General features: G+C 43.9%; 1 protein-coding gene across 4 annotated transcripts in view; it reads right to left on the bottom strand.

Moving 5' to 3' along the window:
- The window catches only part of HSF1 (heat shock transcription factor 1), a 260,811-nt gene that overhangs the window by 136,691 nt on the left and 108,399 nt on the right, over positions 1 to 15,721 (bottom strand). For all 4 annotated transcript variants that reach the window (XM_033934485.1, XM_033934483.1, XM_033934484.1 and 1 more), the window contains exon 7: positions 1,975 to 2,071. In XM_033934485.1, the coding sequence (XP_033790376.1) occupies positions 1,975 to 2,071 (97 nt within the window). The remainder of the gene's footprint in view (positions 1 to 1,974; positions 2,072 to 15,721) is intronic.

The following is a 15,721-nucleotide window of genomic DNA, read 5'->3' as shown; positions in this document are numbered from 1 at the left end:
TGTCCCTTTGATTGCTGAGTGTCCCTGAGATGCTTACTATATCTATTTTGTTCTATATACTCTAATTCTCTCATCCTATTTTTTTAAGCTCCTAGCATTCGTAAAGAGACATTTCAAATTATGCTTTTCCCTTTCACCTACAAACTTCTTAGAAATTCATAGAGATAATTTGCAACATTTACTCTGCTCTCCCCTTAAACATTCTTGTCTTTCTTCCACCATTATTGAAACCTCTCTATTGGAATTCCCTACTTGTCTTGTTTCAGTAGTATCCTTCAAGGATAAGCCACAACGAACCATGTGCTCCTGGGCAACTGTTGGCTTTCCCTCTCATGTTAGCTTAAAAGCTGCTTTATCTCATTTTTAAAAAAATATTAGTGGGAGCAACCTGGTTCCATCCCGGTCAAGATAGAGTCCATCCTTTTGGATTAGTCTCCCTATTTCTCAGAATGTTGCCTAGTTCCTAACAAATTTAAATCCCTCATCTCAACCACACATTCAGACTTTGGAGCTAAAGAATGACACGGTGGTTATTACCTGCGGCTAGCTGCGGGTAACCCGCCAAAACGGTGACCAAAAAAAAAGGTCACCGCGAGTTCGGGGACAAGGCAATTCACCGCCCCGTGGAGCAGTGAATGGTAGCTCGGGGCGGTGAACAAGTACTGAACGCGCAGTGAACGATCCGGCAGCCCACTCTCTCCCGCCGGCCGTCCATGCATCTCCCTCCCTTCTTTTCCCTTACCTTTTCTTCTTGAAACTGGCAGTCCAGCAGCTCCCTCCCGCCAGCCAGCCATGCATTTCCCTCTTTCCCTCCTTTTCTCTTACCTTTTCTTCTTGAAACTGGCGATTTCTATAAGGCTACGAGCTGTATTACAGTCGGAGCCTTGAAATTGCGTCACGTTGCCTGCTGGAAAAAGTCTCCTCTGACGCAACTTCCTGTTTCCGGTTGCATCGGAGGAGACTTTTCTAGCAGACAACCCGACGCGACTTCAAGGCTCCGGCTGTAATACAGCTCGTAGCCTTATAGAAATTACCAGTTTCAAGGAAGGTAAGGGAAAAGGAGGGAGAGAGGGAAATGCATGGCTGGCCGGCGAGAGGGAGCTTGTGGACCGCGTGAAGGGTGCTAGGGATGGGGGAATGGAGAGGAGAAGATGCTGAAGATGGGGACGGTGACAGGACGGTGAAAGAGACAGCGGGGACGGTGACGGGGCGGTGAAGGGGACAGCAGAGACAGGGACGGGGCGGTGAAAGGACCAGCAGGGACGGGGCAGTGCAGAGGATGGTGGTCCGGGGATGGGATGGTGATGGGGACAGAATTTTCCCCCGTGTCATTCTCTATTTGGAGCTCTGCTTGCATCTTGGGTCCGGCATTTAGAACAGGAAACATTTCTAAAAATGCTACTCTGGAGATCTAGATTTCAGCTTTCTACCTAAGTGCCTAAATTTGGCTTTCAGAACCTCCCTCCCACATTTTCCAAGACAGCTTGCACTTCTTAAGCACTATCTAAAATCCTTTCTAGGTGATACACGAGATCTGTTACCTTCCCACCTGGCAGGCAAGCAAATGATCCTCACATCCACCAGTTATCTACATGCCTAATGATCGAATCGCCAACTACAATAGCCTTCCCTCCTGGGCAGAAGTTCCTGGAGACACATTTTTGGTGTGAGAGGACATTGCATCCCCTAGTGGTCGGGTCCTTGCTACTGAATATGTCCTACTTTATCAGGATGATGTTCTCCTTTTAGGAGACCTCCCTTCTCAAAGGCAACAAAGAAGCTGCAAGACTGGACAAAGAGCTCCTCTATGTACCTTTGTCTACCTCAGCTTTTGCAAGTCTGTCATTCTAGCCTCAAGAGCTCTTTGGGGAGAAGGGGATAAAAAACAAATAAAATATCTGTGTTTATACTCACCATGTATGGAGATACACCTTGCCCGTGCTATATTTTGAGGAACAAACTGTGTATACTCACTGTGTATGGGGACGTGTCGTGCACATGCTCCAGCGAGTACTGCCTACTATATTTCGGAATGGAATGTGCTGTGCTGCCATCGTTCAACATGAGTGGGCTAGAAGGGAAGGAGAAGCTGTTGTGTATCTTTATGGAAACCACCTTTGAATCCTCATATTTTCTACAGAGGCTGAAATCACAGCCTGGGAAAAGAGCAACTACAATTCATTCTTCAGTGCCAGTGAAGTCTGAAATATAAAACTCAAGGCAGAGGCTGGAGCCCATTCACTTATTCTTCTCCTGGCCTTGCTCAATGATCACTTACTGGACTCAATGCGAGCATAACCAGAGGTTAACCAGTTGATTTGCTTAGATCTTGAGAACATTTCCGATGCATCAAAACTGGACGACCAAATGTTGAGGCATGTGGTCCTACAGAAAGTGCAGCTTCTGCTTTAAAATAAGGAGGAAGCCTACAAAGTGAATTCTGTGTATTCTGATTATTTAAGTGGTCTATTCATTATAGAAAAGGACCACAACATAGATTTATGCTTTCACATATAAACTATTGTACTGGCACTCCTTATGACATTAGGTAAGTCACTTCACTCTCCATTGCCAAAGGCACAAAAGAAAGATTAGGTTCTTACCTCAAGTAATCTTTCTTGTAGATGTGTCTAGTGGTCTTGAATGCTAGGGTTTTGCTTTTGCAAAATGCAGTCAATCACCTTTTCAGCTCTGTTTCTTTCCCAGGGAGCTGCTCCTGTCCCCTCAATTTGTACAAAAGCAATCAAGCACAACAGTAATTAAAGACATAACTGGAAGGAGGGAAACTGCTGTTCTGCTCTGTAACCAACATTATCAATTAACATTATTTATTTATTTATTTTTTTATTTTATTCAATTTTTCTATACCGTTCTCCCAGGGGAGTTCAGAACGGTTTACATGAATTTATTCAGGTACTCAAGCATTTTTCCCTGTCTGTCCCGGCGGGCTCACAATCTGCCTAATGTACCTGGGGCAATGGGGGGATTAAGTGACTTGCCCAGGGTCACAAGGAGCAGCGTGGGTTTGAACCCACAACCCCAAGGTGCTGAGGATGTAGCTTAAACCACTGCGCCACACACTCCCCATTCAAATAACTGTTCAAAACATACAAAAATGTTTGCCATCAAAATTAATCTTTTACAGAGCTAATAGTTACTCGCATGTCCTGCTTTCAAGAAGGAACTTAAACCAGACGTTACATTATGGAGCATTTCCCCTTTTTTTGGGGGGGGGCCCCGCAGCTTATCTGAAAGACTGAGCAATCTCCAAATCCAGACTGATCCTAAGGTAGGTGAAGCCCAGTTACAGGGCAGGGCTATAGGACCACTAGACATCTATCTACCAGAAAGAAGATTACTGATGAAAGAACCTAATCTTTCTTTCTAGTTCAATTTGTCTAGTGGTCCTGAACGCTAAGTATGTACCAAAGCAGTAACCTGAGTCTAGGATGGACCTCCTGAGCCCGCCTGCAATACAGAGGTCTTGAAAGCAGCATCTTTCCTAGCTGCTACATCTACTCTGTAGAAGTTGGTAAAGGTATGAAGGGTAGACTATGTAGCTGCTCTACAGATTTCATCGGGCAAAATTGCCCGAGTCTCCATCTATGAGGTAGCAACTCCTCTGGTGGAATGCTCAATCAATGCGATTGGTGGCTGCTTTCCGTAGCCCACATATGCAGAGGAAATGGCCATTTTAATCCATCTGGAAATCGAGGCCTTAGAGACCGGCCTTCCTTTCTTGGCATGACTAGTCAGAGCAAAAGGGTGATCTGAGACATGAAGTTCATTGGCAACTATGAGGTACTGCAGAAGCACTCATTTGACATCCAGCAAATGCAAAGTTTTGTCCTTTTTCTTCAACCCTATAGGGTGAAAAGCGGGCAAATGGACTTCCTGTTTGACGTGGAAGGCAGAGACTACTTTTGATAAGAAGGACGGAACTGTGCATGAGGACCCTGCTTCCATAAACGTAAGGAATGGCTCCCTTCAAAACAAAGCTTGTAACTCAGAAACGCATCTTGCCAACATAATCGCCATCAGAAACACTGTCTTGACTGGGCTCCATGATAGACTTGCATTGCCTTCGCAATCTACCTGCTTCCCGATGCCGTAAAGAGGACGCTGAAGCGCTAGGCCGACCATCTTCCCTACCCGATGTCAATTCTGATGTTGGAGAGGAAGTTCCGAGCCAGCCAATCACTGCCTAGCTGGCCCGGAACTTCCTCTCCGATGTTAGAATTGACAGCAGGTGGGGAAGGCTGGTCCCGGTGCTTCTGCGTCCTCTTTATGGCATCGGAAGCAGAGAGAGCTCAGAACGCCACCGTAGCCTGTTCCCCAATGGTGGTTGTGGCTTGGGGGAGGGGAGGGAGAAAGAAAGAAAGGGGACATGGAGAGAGAAAGACATGGAGACAAAGAAACGGGGCATGGAGAGAGACAGACAGAAAGAAAAACGGTATGGAGACAGAAAGAAAGTGAGACATACAGAAAGAAAAGGGGGCATGGAGAGAGAAAGACAGAAAGAAATGGGGCAGGGAGACAGAAAAAAAGATGGACAGAAAGAAAGAAGGGGCTGAGAGAAAGAAAGGGGAGGGGGCAAGGAGAGAGGAAGAAAAAGTTTGGGGAGGGAATGAGGTCTGGAGGAAAGGAAGCATACAGGAGGCTGAAAGAAGGGAAGAAATATTGGATGCACAGGTACCTGGAGGACAAAGGGATTGAGGGGTACAGATAGGAGTAGAGGTAGGTAATAGGGATAGGATTAGAGGATTAGTGGCAGTTACAAAATTAGTCAGGGACACTGTTCAGGCAATTAGGCCTGAGGGGCCGCCGCGGGAGCGGACCGCTGGGCAGGATGGACCTCTGGTCTGACACTGCGGAGGCAACTTCTTATGTTCTTAAGAATAAAGTGCAGCCAGATGAAGAAATGGAAGCCGAGATGAAACGAGAATGCAAAAGCGGCAACACGATTATTATGGGAGACTTTAACTATCCCCGGATAGACTGGAGTCTTGGAAACTCAAAATGCGCTAGGGAGACCGGATTCCTGGAGGCTATACAGGAATGTTTCATGGATCAGCTTGTCAGAGAACCGATGAGAGGGAATGCCACTCTGGATCTAATCCTTAATGAGCTAAGAAGTGGAAGTAGTGGGACCATTGGGAAACAGCGATCACAATATGATCACGTTCAAAGTTGAAGTAGGAATATCGAAGGGAAAGAGAACTACAGTGACAACTTTCAACTTCAAGAAAGGAAACTACGAAGCGATGAGGGTAATGGTAAGGAAGAAACTTAGGAACAGCTCAAAGAATTGGCAGACTGTAAAACAAGTCTAATCTCTATTCAAGGACACGGTGGGCGAGGCGCAAAATCTGTATATCCCCAGATTCAGAAAAGGGTGCAAAAAGAGCTGAACAAAAGACCCGGCATGGATAACTAAAGAAGTAAAGAAAGTGATAGTTGATTAGAAGAATTCATTCAAGAAATGGAAAAAGGGTAAACCCGAGGAGAACTGGAAAGAACACAGAAGTATCAAAAAGAATGTCACCTCGTGGTTAGAAAAGCAAAAAGAGAATATGAGGAGAAGCTAGCCAGGGAAGCACGAAATTTCAAACCATTCTTCAGATACGTTAAAGGGAAGCAGCCGGCCAGGGAGGAGGTGGGATCGTTGGATGACGGAAATAGGAAGGGTGTGGTGAAGGAGGAGAAAGAAGTGGCAGAAAGACTAAACACATTTTTTTCATCAGTATTTACAAATGAGGACACATCCAACATACCGGAACCTGAACAAATCTTCAAAGGAGAACAAGCAGAAAAATTAACATCCATGGAATTAAACCTTGAAGACATACACAGGCAGTTAGAAAAACTAAAAACGGACAAATCACCAGGCCTGGACGGAATCCACCCTAGAGTACTGAAAGAGCTTAAAGAGGAAATAGCAGAACTACTACAGCAAGTTTGTAATCTATCCCTGAAAACAGGCGTGATCCCAGAGGATTGGAAGATAGCCAACGTTATACCCATCTTTAAAAAGGGATCAAGAGGTGACCCGGGGAACTAAAGACCAGTAAGTCTGACCTCGGTTCCGGGAAAAATGGCGGAAGCACCGATAAGATAGCATCGAGAAACATCTAGAAAGGAATAAACTTATGAAAACAAGCCAACATGGCTTCTGCAGGGGAAGATCATGCCTAACAAACTTATTTAACTTCTTCAAAGGAATTAACAAACGGATGGACAAAGCGGATCCCATAGACATCGTATACTTAGACTTCCAAAAAGTCTTTGATAAGGTACCCCATGAACGCCTACTCCGGAAACTGAAGAACCATGGGGTGGAAGGAGACGTACACAGATGGATCAGGAATTGGTTAGCAGGTAGGAAGCAGAGGGTAGGAGTGAAGGGCCACTACTCGGACTAGAGGAGGGTCATGAGTGGTGTTCCGCATGTCTCGGTGCTTGGACTGCTGCTATTCAATGTATTTATAAATGATCTAGAAAAGGGACGAAGTGCGAAGTAATAAAATTCGCAGACAACACCAAACTATTTAGTGGGACTAGGACTATAGAGGAATGCGAAGATTTACAAAGGGACCTGAATAGACTGGGGGAATAGGCGACGAGATGGCAGATGAAGTTCAATGTAGAGAAATGCAAAGTCTTGCATGTAGGAAACAGAAACCCGAGATACAGCTACACGATGGGAGGGCTGTTACTGAGTTAGAGTACCCAAGAAAGGGACTTGGGGGTAATAGTCGACAAGACAATGAAGCCGTCAGCACAGTGCGCAGCGGCCACTAAGAAAGCGAATAGAATGCTAGGGATAATCAAGAAGGGTATTACAACCAGAACGAAAGAAGATATCCTGCCGTTGTATCGAGCGATGGTGCGCCCGCATCTGGAGTACTGCGTCCAATATTGGTCGCCGTACCTAAAGAAGGATATGGCGATACTCGAGAGGGTCCAGAAGAGAGCGACACGTTTGATAAAAGGTATGAGAAACTTTTCATACACTGAAAGATTGGAGAAACTGGGGCTCTTTTCCCTGGAGAAGCAGAGACTTAGAAGGGATATGATAGAAACTTACAAGATCATGAAGGGCATAGAGAAAGTGGAGAGGGACAGATTCTTCAAACTTTTGAAATCTGAAAGAACAAGATGGCATTCGGCAAAATTAAAAGGGGACAGATTTAGAACCAATGCTAGGAAGTTCTTCTTCACCCAATGGGTGGTGGACACCTGGAATGCGCTTCTAGAGGGCATGATAGGACAAGGTACGGTATTGGAGTTCAAGAAGGGATTGGACAATTTTCAGAAGGAAAAGGGGATAGGAGGGTATAGATAGAGGGTTACTATACAGGTCTTGGACCTAGTGGGCCGCCACAGGCTGCTGGACAGGATGGACCTCTGGTCTGACCCAGCAGAGGTACTTTTTATGTTCAGACACTCATGAAATCACCAGACAATAAAGGTAGGAAAAATGATTTTATTTTCAATTTAATGATCAAAATGTGTCCATTTTGAGAATTCATATCTGCTGTCTATATTTTGCACTATGGCCCCCTTTTACTAAATCACAATAGCAGTTTTTAACGCAGGGAGCCTATGAGCTTCGAGATCAGCGCAGGGCATTCAGCTCAGCTCCCTGCTCTAAAAACCGCTATTGCGGTTTAGTAAGAACATAAGAATTACCGCTGCTGGGTCAGACCAGTGGTCCATCATGCCCAGCAGTCTGCTCACGCGGCGGCCCTCTGGTCAAAGACCAGCACCCTAACCGAGACTAGCCCTAACAGTGCACGTTCTTGTTCAGCAGGAACTTGTCTAACTTTGTCTTGAATCCCTGGAGGGGTTTTTCCCCTATAACAGCCTCCGGAACAGCGTTCCACCTTTCTACCACTCTGGGTGAAGAAGAACTTCCTTACGTTTGTACGGAATCTATCCCCTTTCAACTTTAGAGAGTGCCCTCTTGTTCTCTCTACCTTGGAGAGGGTGAACAACCTGTCTTTATCTACTAAGTCTATCCCCTTCAGTACCTTGAATGCTTCGATCATGTCCCCTCTCAATCTCCTCTGTTCGAGAGAGAAGAGGCCCAGTTTCTCTAATCTTTCACTGTACGGCAGCTCCTCCAACCCCTTAACCATCTTAGTCACTCTTCTCTGGACCCTTTCGAATAGTACCCTGTCCTTCTTCATGTACGGCGACGAGTGCAAAGGGAGGGGGTATATTTGTCTATTTTTGTATAGTTGTTCCTGAGGTGACATTGCATAAAGTCATCTGTCTTGATCTCTTTGAAAACCCGCAGAATATAAATGATAATTCACATTTTCTCTGCATACAGTATTCTTTGTGTTTTTTTTTAAATTTTATTGTTGGTAGATCATTTTGATTTGGTCATTTTAAAAGTAGCTCACAAGCCCAAAAAGTATGGGCACCCCTGGTCTTGACTGTAAGATCTTTTAGGATACCTTTCAAATATAACCTTCTCACTTTTCAGATTCTGGACTCTGGTTTTCTTCTATTTTTATTTTCTCATTCGATTCTCTATTCACCCAGGAGGGAGCTGCGTTCCTCCAATCAATCTTTTAAGAGCTGTTTTTGGATATTTACAGAGACTCTAATTTCATTGTAATGGCTCCCACGCTCTGGAAGTCTCTTCCATTATATCTGCGAACAGAAAATCTCTTATATCATTTAATAATAATAATAATAACTTTATTTTTGTATACCGCAGTACCATGACAGTTCAGAGCGGTTAACAGAGGAAGAGACTGTACATTGTCAGTGATGATACATACAAGACAGCGATGTTACATACGAGACAGCGATGTAACATACAAGACATTTAGTTTAACTTAGCGTTCAGTTTAACTTAGACATTCAAATTAACTTAGCAAGTCAGGAGTAGTCAGGAATATCCAGAGGTATATCAGAGAACAAGGCAGGGATAACAAGGTTGGGAGGGAGTCAGAGAAATTTATCAAAGAGACAGGTTTTGATTGATTTCCTGAAAGTTTGGTAGGAGGGTGAATTAGAAATGAGAGTGGTTAGGCATTTATTCAATTTGCCTGCTTGGAATGCCAGAGATCTATCAAGGAATATCTTGTAGATACAGCCCTTTAGGGACAGGAAGGCAAACAGGTAGGCATTACGTGTGCGAGTGGGGCCTGAAAATTCAAAGTGTTCCGACAGGTAGATTGGGGAAGAGCCTGTTAAGGTTTTGAAGCAGAGGCAAGCAAATTTGAAAATGATCCTTGCCTCCATCGGCAGCCAGTGCAGTTTTTTGTAATAAGGGCTTACATGATCTGATTTTTTGAGATTGTAAATGAGGCGAACGGCAGCATTCTGTACAATTCTCAAGCATTTAATGGTTTTCCTAAAGGATCCCAGTTATATAATGTTGCAATAGTCTAAGATGCTTAAGATTAGTGATTGGACCAGCAGTCGAAAGGAGAGGAAGTCGAAGTAGTGATTGATGGTGAGAAGTTTCCAGAGGGTACAAAAGCATTTTTTAACGTGAGCGCTAATATGGTCTTTGAAGGTCAGGTATTGGTCCAGAATGACTCCAAGATTTGATAGTAGGGTTGATTGGGTAGTCTAACCCGTTTAATTTCAAAGATGTATTTGTTAGCTTGTGGGTAGGACTTGCCAGGAAAATTTTGGTTTTTTCTGGGTTCAGTTTTAATTTGAATAGTGTGGTCCATTGTTCTATCTTGGTGAGGACGGAAGAGATGAATTGTTCCGTCTCTTGTGTCAGAGAGGTTAAGTCTCACTTGAAAGCTTATTATTTCAAAATGGCATCTGAACCTAGTTCCCAATAGTTTGCAACTTTTTCTCATTAATTCTGATTTGGTAGTCATTTTCCTTATGACTTTTTCTCACTACTTGTGACCAGGTAGTCACCATCTCATGCTTATCTTTACTTTTCTTACTTCCTATTCTTTCCATATCCTACCCTCTTGTTCCTGTCCTGCTTGTTTTACCCTTAAGATATTGTAAACCTTTCCTGCTTGTTATCTAGTTTGTTTAATTGGTCTGCGTACTTCTCTTGTTATGTTTTTATTTTAAATATAGCCCATTGTTTTTATTTATTACACACCACTTTGATTTGACTTTTTTTGTTAAACATGGCGGTCAAATTCGAAAATGTAGAGACAGGAACTCATTCAGGAAAATGTTTAAAACACAACTATTTGTAGATGCATTTCTATGACTAATTGATCTTATGTAAGGATTGAATCTGTTTGTATTTGTTCTAACTTTGTTCTGATTTGTTTTAATATTTTATGTATGTAACTTTTTTGTAAACCATTGTGGAAAAAAATGTTATAGAAATCTTAAAAATAAATAAATATCAAATAAAAATCCGTAAGGGACGCCTCCCATTACGGACTCATTCAGAGGTCTTCCAAGACTTGTAATATGATCTCAAGATTCCAGGAAGGAGTCACAACAGAGGGCATAACCTAAGAGCCCCTTTAATAAACCAAGTGACATCTGGGTGAGAGGCCATAGAACCTCTTCCCTCCCCCCACCCTCTTCCCCTGAGTTTGGAAACACGATATGGCCGCTATCTGCACTTTCAGTGACCCATCCAATAAAACCATTCAAGTCCCTCCTGAAAAAAGTCCACAACTACTAAAATCAGAGCACATTACATCTTCTTAGCTCTAAGCAAAGTAGCGATGACCACATTTGAGTAGCCCGTGCTCGTCAGGGCCGTTCTCTTAAGAGATATACCATAACCCAAAGTGATCCAGATTCTCGATTGGGATTGTGAAAAAATCCACTTGGATCGGCAATCTGAGGGCCAATCGGGCACAACAGGATTTCCAACCCCAGATGACTTGCAAACCTGCAAATGACTTTACTGAGTACGGGCTATGGGAGAAACACATACAAGAGCTCTTTCTCTGGCCATGGTTGGACTAATACTTCCAACCCCTCACTGCTGGATTCAGTGAACATAAGAATAGCCTTACTGGGTCAGCCCAATGTTCCATCAAGCCTAGTAGCCCATTCTCATGGTGGCCAAACCAGGTCCTAGTACCTGGCCAAAACCCGAGGAGTAGCAACAATCCATGCTACCAATCCAGGGCAAGCAGTGGCTTCCCTTATGTCTTTCTCAATAACAGACTATGGACTTTTCCTCCAGGAAATTGTCCAAACCTTTCTTAACACCAGCTACGCTATCCACTCTTACCACAACCTCTCGTAATGCGTTCCAGAGCTTAACTATTCTCTAAGTGGAAAAATATTTCCTTCTATTGGTTATAAAAGTATTTCCCTGTAAATTCATTGAGTGTCTCCTAGGGGGTCCTTTTATCAAGCTGCGGTAGGGGTTTAACACGCATAATACCGCGTGTTAAAACTCCCTGCCGCACTAGCCGCTAACGCCTGCATTGAGCAGGTGTTAGTTTTTTAGCCGGCCGTGGGGGTTAGTGCGTGATGAAATGTCCAACGCGCTAACCCCGTTAGCGTAGCTTGATAAAAGGAGCCCTTAGTCTTAGTAATTTTTGACGGAGTGAAAAATCGATCCACTTGTACCCATTTTACTCCACTCAGGATTTTGTAGACTTCAATCATATCTCCCCCCTCAGCTGTCTCTTTTCCAAGCTAGACTTTCAAGTAGTAATCCAAAGTCTTGTCATTATTAAACTAGATTTCTGTAATGCATTATTTTGGGGTTTAATAAAATCAAAGATACATGCTCTACAAGTTGTACAAAATACCGCAGCAAGGATGATTACAGGGGTATCTTTTTATGAGCATATATCTCCAGTGCAGAAGCAATTACATTGGTTGCCCATGGAGTACAAAATTTTGACCATAATACATCTACAGAGAAGCACCAAAGTATTTAGTTGAGGCACTGAGAAGATACGCGAACTATGCTCACAAATGGCAATGAGACTGTCCCTTGAATAAAATCATGATGTGCACTATAAAAAGACCTAGATAACAGCGATTTCGGTGGTTGGCCCGAGGCTATGGAATGCAATGAAGGGTTCACTGAGGTTGTGTTCTGAATTTAGATCCTTTAAAAAATTGTTAAAAACTCATCTGTTAGAGCTTTTTGAAAGAAAGAAGATATTGGTAGTTCTTTCATAAGGACCACAGTTGATATTTTATATGATTTTCAATTGTGTGTAGATGCTCTCAGATAATGGTTACTGTGGCTGGGCAGACTGGGCCATTTGGCCTTTATCTGCCTTCCTGTTTCTATATTATGTATGTGAACTTGTAATCTGCCTAGTTGATAGGTGGACTAGAAATTTTTAAAATAAATAAATACATAAATAATCTTTGGCTGTAAAAGCCACCTACTCTCATTAGATGCTGCTTACTGTATATGTTTTATTGTCATGTCTATATTGTAAAGTATGTCATCTCTGTCCTGTTTCGATTATATTGTGGATGTACTTTGCAACCCATTCTGGGCTCCTTTGGGATGACGAGCTAAAAAATTGAGCAAATAAATTTAAAAAAGTGAGCCACCTTTTTGTTTACTGCCAAGGTAATCAGATCCATCTGAGGATGCCCCCACCGCTGAACTATAGAGTTGAATTCCTGGGGGGGCCAGTGACCATTCCCCGGGTCAAGAATCTGCCGACTGAGAAAGTTGGTCTGCACATTTTCCACTCCTGCTATGTGAATGGCGGAGAGAGCCTGCAAGTGAGCATCTGCCTACTGAAAGTGAAGTTGAGCTTCAAGGTGTAAAGGGGTACTCCTGGTGCTTCTTTGCCTGTTGACATAGGACACTGCTGTCAAATTGGCCAAGAAGAATCTCACTGCCTTGCCTTCCAGAGACTTCTCCAGTGACTGAAGAGCTAGCCGAATGGCTCTGAGTTCTAGTCAATTTATGGACCACTTCTGCTGAGCAAGTGTCCAACAATCCTGAAATGGGTGACTGTTTCAATGACCCCCTCCCCCCCAACTGTAAAGGCCGGCATCAGTCATTAGTATCTCCCAGGAGGAAATGCAGAGATGCATGCATCTGGAAAGAGCAGCTGTCTGCAGTCACCACCATAGGCTTCTTTTTGCCTTGTCAAACAAAACTCCCAGGTACTCCAGGCACTGGATCGGCTCCAGCTGACTCTTCTTGAAGTTGACAATCCATCCCAAGTCCTGGAGGAGTTGCATCACTCTCAAAACTGCCAGTTCCTACTTAGATGGGGCTCCGATCAGCCAATCGTCCAAATATGGTGCATTTGCAAGGCCAAAGGGAAGCATAGAGAACTGGAAATTCTGCTCCAGCACATGAAATCGCAAGTGCCTCCTATGGGCCAGAAAAATGGGAGTGTGGAGATAGGCCTCCATTAAATCAAGGGAGACAAAAAATTTACCCTGGTGCCACTGCCACTATGACCGACCGAATGGTCTCCATGCGAAAATGCAGTACTTTCAGGGTGATACTGACTGACTTGAGATCCAATTTGGCACAATGAAGTATATGGGGTATCTTTCCATGCCTGATTCTTCGTCTGGGACTGGCTCTATAGCATAAAGATCTAGTAGCCTTTGTACCATTGCCCGGACTCTGAGGGTTCTCTCAATCCGGCCAGAAAATCTACAAAGAGATCTGGAAGGGGGGCACAGAACTCAATTTTGTAACCTTCTCACACAACTTCTAGGACCTAACAATCTATGCCAATTTGGTCCCAGACCAACCAAAAGGCCAACTGCCTACACCCTGGCGTCACTGTGGTTTCTTTGTGGCTGGGGAGGAACGAGAGCCAGAGGCTTGCTGTCTCCAGTCCCTGCTGAACCTCTGCCGTGACTCCTGAAAGGACTTCTGCATCACTTGACCTCCTGCATAAGGACAGAATCTGAGAGTCTCAAAAACCCACTGTGTCCCGAACCCTGAGCTCTCCAGGGTCCATAACATTGGCCATCAGGTCATCCAGATCCTTGCAAAAGAGTTTCTGCCCCTGAAAGGGGAGCCTGCTCAGAGTGGCTTTAGAGGCTGAATCTTCTGCCTACTATCTGATCCAAAGCATCCACCGGGAGGAGACAGCATAGGCTGATACCTTGCTCATAAAACTCTGATATCATACGGAGTATCCACTACATAATTCACCACAGATAGGGTTTCTTCCCTTGGGAATACGGCTCCTGCAGATCCCTAGCTCAGAATGACTCAGAGAAGGCCAAGCCCAAGGCTCCTCCCTCAGGACATGGACACTCCTTGGTTAGCCATCCAGCACAAACCTGGCATGATATAGATGTAGGCGGCCTGAGGGGTCCATCACAGTCAATTTTATGTAAAAGCAAGAGGTTTTGAGGCAGATGGAAGCTTTAGAAAAAAAGATCATTTATGGAATTTTATATTTTGATGTATGTGTGGATTTGGCCAGTTTTGGCATTAAACGATATTCGTCGTTAATGCAATGTATGTTATATATATTTTGATTTGATAAGTATGTAATTTGTTATAATGTGTTTCTGAAGTGTTTTGTACGATAAAAGTAAATTTTTTATTTTGTATGTTAATATGCAATTCGTCCTGGATAAGGACAGGTGAGAAATAAACAAACAAACAAAATCAAAGATAGCCACCATCAGCAAAATTGAGCCAAAAATGGCCTTTGGGGACTTCTTTGAAGCAAAAATAAAAGTGCTAGGAAAGGGGTTTTAGAGGTGGGGGACCTTGGGTCTGGCTGCATTAACCTCCAAATTTCACTTTTAGAGACCCCCCCTCCACACACACACACACACACAGAGGCTATAATAGCCTTACTCATTGTGCCATGTAACTGCCCGTTTCAGCATAGGAATACAGCTGGGACAAATGGGGAACTCTGCCTCAGATTCGCCAGACGAACTTAGTCTGGCTGGCAGTCTGACAGAGGTTGAACTGAGCCTTGATCCCCGGAAAACCTAGCGCCACGCAGTGGGGGAAGACCATGCAGTCAGCTCACTATTAATCCTGGCTTTGGAAGGAGCCAAACTGCCAGGAATGCAAGCAGCTACGCAGAGGATGGCCCTGAGCTCCCCAAAAAAATACAAAGGCAGGCTGGCTAGCTAGGTCTCCCCGAGGGCTGATCCTGCTAGCAGCAGACTTCCACAGCATGAGTCTGTGTTTTCTCCCAAGTATAGGTCCCAACAAGTGGGAACCTCTGGCCACCGAGTCTCCAACCAAACACTTAGAAAAAATACCCCAAAATAACAGAGCCGCAGAGTAGTAGCACTTACATTACATTAGTGACTTCTATTCCGCCAATACCTTGCACTTCTAGGCGGATTACAAAAGAGGATAACTGGACATTTTCAGGAGAATTACAGGCTAGGGTACTAATTATATGATTGGGTCTTTGCTGGGAAATTTACAAGGTTGGGAATATTTAAGGAGATGTTCTAGTTTGTCTTGATAAATTTTCTGAATGGCAGAGTTTTAATTTCCTTTCGGAATGTTTTGTTGTCAGTATGTTGGAGAGGTGGTGATCTAGTTTCGCTGCTTGCTGAGGGGGCAGGAGCAGCCCTCTGGGAAGGAAGTGGCGTTGAAAAGATGATCGACAGCATTCTGCAAGCAACTTGTGGGTTTAGATGCAAAACCCTAGCGTTCACATTGCACTAGAAATTAGATTGTAAGCTCTCCTGGGATTGAGAAATACCTGAATGTAACTTGCTATGGGCAAACAAAGCAAAGCAAACTAAAAACAAAATGTTCATAGAGCTCAGACTTTCCATCATTTACAACTCTTTTCCTGTATAGTTTGTTATC

This window comes from Geotrypetes seraphini, chromosome 2 (assembly GCF_902459505.1).
Source record: "Geotrypetes seraphini chromosome 2, aGeoSer1.1, whole genome shotgun sequence".
Lineage (NCBI taxonomy): Eukaryota > Metazoa > Chordata > Amphibia > Gymnophiona > Dermophiidae > Geotrypetes > Geotrypetes seraphini.
The sequence above is the reverse complement of the archived record's forward strand: the minus strand, read 5'-3'. Positions and strand labels throughout refer to the sequence as shown.